Source organism: Agelaius tricolor, unplaced genomic scaffold, assembly GCF_023055355.1.
Source record: "Agelaius tricolor isolate 1412-34295 unplaced genomic scaffold, bAgeTri1.0.p SCAF_50, whole genome shotgun sequence".
NCBI lineage: Eukaryota > Metazoa > Chordata > Aves > Passeriformes > Icteridae > Agelaius > Agelaius tricolor.
In genome coordinates, this window is record NW_027269310.1 from 616038 (window position 1) to 622039 (window position 6002).

Genomic DNA, 6002 nt, shown 5'->3' on the forward strand with positions numbered 1-6002 from the left:
TCTTGTTCAGTTATGCAGATTGTTACTAGAAAGTTCTGAGTTATCTTTGCTACCATTGGTTAATTTTACTGCAAAAATTGTAATATTCATAATCCTTCCTTCCTCTTGGATCCTTCCCTCAGATCCCACCTTAACCCCTCCCCATATATAAATGGATAAATATCCCTGCAGGACCCTGGGCCCAGGCTTTTTTCTGCTTTGCTCTGCGTACTGTGCACGCCGTCCTGTTTGTTGTGTTTGCCTGCATTAAAGTTCTGTTTCCAGACAAGCAGATGAAAGCAGTCTCTGTCTGTAAAGTGGCCAGAGCTGGTTCTCAGGGAAACCACTGGCCAATGGTCCGGACGAGGACCAGAAGGTTTCACTGGTGTTTGCTGGCACCGCCAGTGCCCAGATTTGGAAATTTCCCTAATCTGACACAGCCCAAGTGCAGCAATTTGCTGGCACAGAATTCCAAAACCCGGCAACTTGCTGCTACTGGGTCTGGCACTGCCCACATCTTGTGTTTGCTGCGCCAGTACCCAGATTTGGAAATTTCCTGGTGCCAGCACAGCCCAAGTCCAGTGATTTGCTGGCACAAAAAGTCAAAAGTTGGAAATTTGCAGGTTCTGGCTCCAGCACCATCCAGATCTGGTGTTTGCTGGCAGCGCCAGTGCCCAGATTTGGAAATTTCCCAGTGCCTTCACATCCCAGGTCCAGCAATTAGGTTTTATCTTGCTTAGGCAGAGAAGTTCCTGGGACTGTGACTTTCCTTTTTCTTGCTCTGGACTGAAAACCCAGAAAAACACCTGCAGCTCACACCTGTGGCCCACCGAGGTCTGGGACGCTGCATTCCAGCACCAGAGGGACTTAGAAGAGACCGAGTGAGCCAACTACAACCCACAAGAAAGGACTTTCTGAATTTGCCATCTCTTCAGCACTGTCAGAGGTTTTATTTAGTATTATTCATTTTTCATGCTTGTGAATACTTTACTTGATAAATAAACTGGGGTTTATTAACTTTTCCCGAGGGAAGTCTTTTTCTGAACTAGTAGGAGGAGAGGCCACTGGAACTTGCTTTCTAGACTGACCCTTTTTGGAGGTTTCCTCCCAAAATTTGCCCTAAACCAGCAAAACAGTCACAATGGAAACTTCACCAGTGGCATAATTCCCTGGTGGCAAATCGTGTGACAGAAGCTTGACCTTGTCCTCCAGGAGAGATTCTTGGCAAGAGCAGACAGGAGAAGATTCCCGGAAAACTGAAACAGCTTTCCAGAAGCGAAATTAAAATGAAAGAAACAATCCAAGATATTTTTCTCTATTTATTTCTATGCTCCCCTTTTCCATGGGGCACTACTTCTCCATCCCAGTAATTCCAGGTGCACTGCACCTCTAAGATCAGTGGCTTAGTGATTTTTAGACACTCTAAAATACCATGAGCCACACACAGTTTTCCTTCCCCTGTTTTTACTGGAAGGCAACACTGGAGATTAAGTGCAGTGCTGGGCTCAGATAGGAATCCTAGCCCAAGGGAAGGTGTCCCGCCAGTGTTTGCCCCTCAGCCAGGCCAATGCAGAGCAGCAAGCGAGGGGATTGCTGTGCCAGTGTGCAGGAGTCAGGGCTCTGCACCTGGGCTCAAGGCTGCAAAGTTCCCGTGTTTGGACGGACTCAGGGGCTGTGCCCGGGGCGCGCGGGGCTCGAACGTGGGGCTCGTGGGGCGAGCGGGGAACGGACACGGGGACGAACGGCCCCGGTGCTTCAGTTGCAGCGGCGGCAGCGGCGGCAGCAGCAGCAGCGGCAGCAGCAGCGGCGGCAGAAGAAAAACAGATAGCCTAGAACGATCTTTATCGTTCTCTCTTTCTTCCTCTTTTTCTCTTTCTTTCTCTGTGTCTCCCTTTCCCGCCGTCGGGCACCCTTCTCCCGGGGTCCCTTGCCCGGCGTCCCTCTCCTCTCCCCGCCTCCCTCTCCTCTCCCCGCCTCCCTCTCCCCCTGCCGGGCCGGGCCATGCCCCCGGCCCGCCCCCGGCCCCGGGCGGGGCTGCCCCGTGCCCGGCCCCGCCCGTCCCGCCGCGGTCTCGCCTCCGCCCGGCTCTGGCCCTACTGGCGGTGGCGCTGCTGGGCGGGCATCAGTGCCGTGTGCGGGGGCGGCATCGCCGCCCTTCGCCTCCGCCTGGCCCGAGCCCGGCCCCGGCCCCGAGGCAGGCTCCAGCCCCGAGCCCGGCCCCGGCCCCGGCCCCGGCCCCGGCCCCGGCCCCGGCCCCGGCCCCGGCTCCTCCCGAGGCCCGCGGAGGACACAGGCGGCGCGGCCGCTGCCGCCGCCTCCGCTGCGGCTTCCCCGGCCCGAGCTCCGCCGCTCGGCAGCGCGGCCGCCGGCCCCGAGCCTCCCGTGCCGCGTTGCGAGGAGCGAAGGCCTGGGCATGGCCGGCCCGGGGCGGCTGAGGGGCGCTCGGGGGCCGTTGCTGGCCCCGGGCCGAGCGCTGACAGCCGCGTCCCGCCCGCAGGGACGGCGCCCGAGGCCCTGCAGGAGCGCTACCGCCTGGGTTCGCTGCTGGGGCGCGGAGGATTCGGCAGCGTCTTCGCGGCCACGCGGCTCTCGGACGGCGCCCCGGTGAGCGGCGGGGCCGGCGGCGGGCGCAGGACTAGGGGGCGGAGGAGGAGGAGGAGGATGGGGCTGGGCAGGGCGGGCGGCGAGCTGAGCCCGCTGGTGTCCTTGGCTTGCAGGTGGCCATCAAGAGGGTGCCACGGAACCGCGTCCGGCACTGGGGCGAGCTGGTGAGTGAGCGGGGCCAGCGGCAGCAGCCGGGGCTGCCGGGCGGGGATGAGCCGAGGCCCGGCACGGTGGAAGCCGCCAGGACGCCTCGAGGGGGAGCGGGCGTGGGCGCAGCGCAGGGCGCAGAGCATCCCGGGCTGGCTCAGGGCTTCCCCAGGCCTGGCACGGCATCGGCCCCACTGAGGGCATCGTGCTCCTCCCGCAGCCCGACGGCAGCAGGGCCCCGCTGGAGATCGTGCTGCAGGCCAAGGTCTCCACTGGCTTCCCCGGCGTGGTGCAGCTGCTGGAGTGGCTTGAGCTCCCCAACGACATCGTGATGGTGCTGGAGCGGCCAGAGCGGTGTCAGGACCTGCATCGTGTCATTCGGGCACGGCGGTTCCTGCCCGAGGAGGTGGCACGGGAGCTGTTCCGCCAGGTGCTGGAGGCCGTGCGGCACTGCACCAGCTGCGGGGTCCTGCACCGCGACATCAAGCCAGGGAACATCGTGCTTGACCTGGCCACCGGGCAGGCCAAACTGATTGACTTTGGCTGTGGCACCTACCTGCAAGAGACAGCCTACACCCACTTTGCAGGTGAGCCCATGTAAGGGTGTACTCCTGGTCCCGGGATCTCATGGCCCAACATCTCCCAGCCCAAGCTGGCTGTGGCAGTGGGGATTCTCCCTTTTGCTGCCAGTCAGGGGACTGAGTCTTCAGCTGAGTTGCTTTAGAGCGGGGCTGGGTGGGGAGCCATCTTCCAGCCCTGCTGGCAGCCTTTGCCAGCCACTCTGCCCAGGACTGGGGCTGGGCTGGGGCAGCCAGCCCGACCAAAACCCCTGTGAGTAGGGGTAGCCGAGAGGGGGGTGGAACCTGTGCCCCAGCCAGTTTGGTGTGCAGGCAAGAGGAAGGGCTTCCACTGCTCCACTCGCTCTGTTTGCCTTGGCTTCCTAATATTTTTGGGGCAATGCAGACATGGAGGATAAGGGCATGTTTTCCCCAGCACAGAGAGGGTTTTTCCTTTGCATGTCATGGTCAGGCTTAACCGGGGCTTCCTCTGCCCTCTTCTGACACCAGTGGCTTCTTTTCCAACCCTAAGTTTGTGCACAAGTCCCAGGTGCTGGCAAGAGGGCAGTGGTCACCCTGTGTGCCACTGATGCAGCCCCCGCACACCCAGGGGTGCTGGGGCCAGGCTCTGGGAGCAGCAGCATCCCCCTGCTGAACTCCATCTGTATTCCATAGGAACACCGTCCTACAGCCCCCCGGAATGGAACGACTTTGGCTGGTACCATGGCGAGGCAGCAACGATCTGGTCCCTGGGCATCCTGCTGCACCAGATGGTCTGCGGGGAGCACCCTTTCAGGAGGGGCCGGAACCTCAGCTGGGGCCAGCTCCCGCTGCCACAAGGGCTCTCTCAAGGTGGATCCTCTTCTCTGGGCACGGGGGGAATCCCAGTGCTGGGAGCCAGCAGCGGGCTCGTGAGCATCCTGCTCTGGCAGCTGCTGAGGAAGTGGCACATGTCCTGCTCTCCTCCAAAACAGGGAATGGATGGGAAAGTTTAGGCCCAGCCCTGAGCGCATCCAGAATGGCCTGGGCATGGCAATAGTGGGGCAAAGCAGACAGGAGCCTTCTCTGGCTGACCGGCAGTTTCTGCTTTCTCTGCCCAGAGTGCAAAGATCTGATCAAGTGGTGTTTATCCGTGAACTCCTTGGAAAGACCCACATTAGAAGACCTGTTCTCTGATCCTTGGGTGCAGGATATTCCTCGGCCGTAGAAGAAGGGAGAGAGCCACAGGCACACTTTGATCCAGGGCCCTGGTAAGCTGCAGCTCCACACATGCCTTGGCAATCAGAAGCAAAGGAACCCAGACCTTTTTGTGCTGCCTGTGTCACTGCACAGGGTCATGGGATGGGCACACGCAGCCCTTGTGCTGCAGCTGAGCTGCTCTGCCCAGCACTGGTGGCCGCCATCCAAGCTGGTTTTGCTTGTGCTGGTTCCCTGACAGCTGGGGCCCTGGGCAGAGCCCTGAGAGCCTGGTGTCCCCCCAGGGAAGGAGCAGGAGCTCCTGGAGAAGCTGTACCGGGTGGGGATGCTGCTACTACTGCTGCTGCTGCTGCTGCTGCTGCTGCTGCTGCTGGAGACAGCCAGGATGGCATCAAGGATGAGAAGCTCTTCCTCAGCCTGGCCACTGGAGGCTGAAGGTGATGGACTTTGATTCTGGCACCTTCTTCAAAGCCAGACTCCACAGGGAATTTGCAGGTGAGTCCCCACGCGGGGAAATGCTGCCAGATTTGGGCATGGCCCAGCCTGGCTGGGAAGCAAAGGTTCCCCCTGTGCTGGGGCAGATGCAACTCATTCTTCAGTCGCTGCCCAGCTGCTTTTTGGCAGGGCTGGGGCATGGGCTGGGCTGGGTACAAATGGGAGTGGGCTCCTGTCCCTGCCAACAGCCCCCAGCAGCCACCGTGGCCTGGGCTGGGGCTGGGGCTGGGGCAGCCAGCCCGACACAAACAAAGCCCCATGGTGGGAGCAGAGGTGGGACTCCAGAAGCTGTGCAGGGGCTGCTTTGCTCTGCAGGCAAGGAAGGGCTGGGCTGCTGCACTGCCCTTGTTTGCTTTGGGATGACCGTGATTTTGGGGGGCAGTGCAGGGTGGAAGTGAGAAAGTGTGGGCTTCCCTCAGCCATGGCTGGGTTTTCCCTACCATGTAGGAGTTGGGCCTTCCTCAAGGCCCTGACAGAGATAAGATTTTTTCCCGTTTTTCTTGTTTTCCCTTTTTGTCTCTAATCTCTTTTCAAGAATGTGTTGTTTGTTTTTCCAGAGGAAGCGTTCCAGGTGGTCCAGTGCAGATGGGGAAGTGCTTGGGAGCAGCTGTGGCGTGGATGGGCGGTGGCCTTGGAGAAGGCTGAGGCTGTGGTTTGGGAGCAGCTTTTCTTGCAGCCGTGGCTGGCGTGAGGTGGGTCCCTGTGTGCTTGGCAGGGTGGGATCAGAGCTTTTGGGAGATGGCAGCGAGCACAGGAGCATCCTGCTCTGGGCAGCTGCTGAGGGCTGGATGTGCCGTGGCTGGCTGCAGGCTGGGCACATGTCCTGCCCTCCTGCTCTGCTGCCAAAGGCAGCAGGGATGGGCAGCTCTGGGCACAGCTCTGGGCACAGCCAGCATGGCCTGGGCACCGCAGGCCTTGGCACAAGGGCACAGGAGCCCTCAGCTGACGGGCACTTTCTGCTTTCTCTCCTTGCAGCCGGGCTCTGCGGCTGCTGAGGCTGCTCTGGGCTCTGCCAGGGCTCTG

The 6002-nt window shown here is 60.7% G+C and overlaps 1 protein-coding gene across 1 annotated transcript; it reads left to right on the forward strand.

Annotated features, from left to right (window-relative positions):
- Nucleotides 1–1962: 1962 nt before the first annotated feature.
- Nucleotides 1963–4494, forward strand: LOC139604381 (serine/threonine-protein kinase pim-1-like; the record flags this gene model as incomplete). Its single annotated transcript, XM_071455551.1, has 5 exons — nucleotides 1963–2583; nucleotides 2697–2747; nucleotides 2951–3317; nucleotides 3963–4139; nucleotides 4388–4494. Coding segments are annotated over 5 exons (1323 nt in total), but the record flags the coding sequence as incomplete, so codon positions are not given.
- Nucleotides 4495–6002: the final 1508 nt, after the last annotated feature.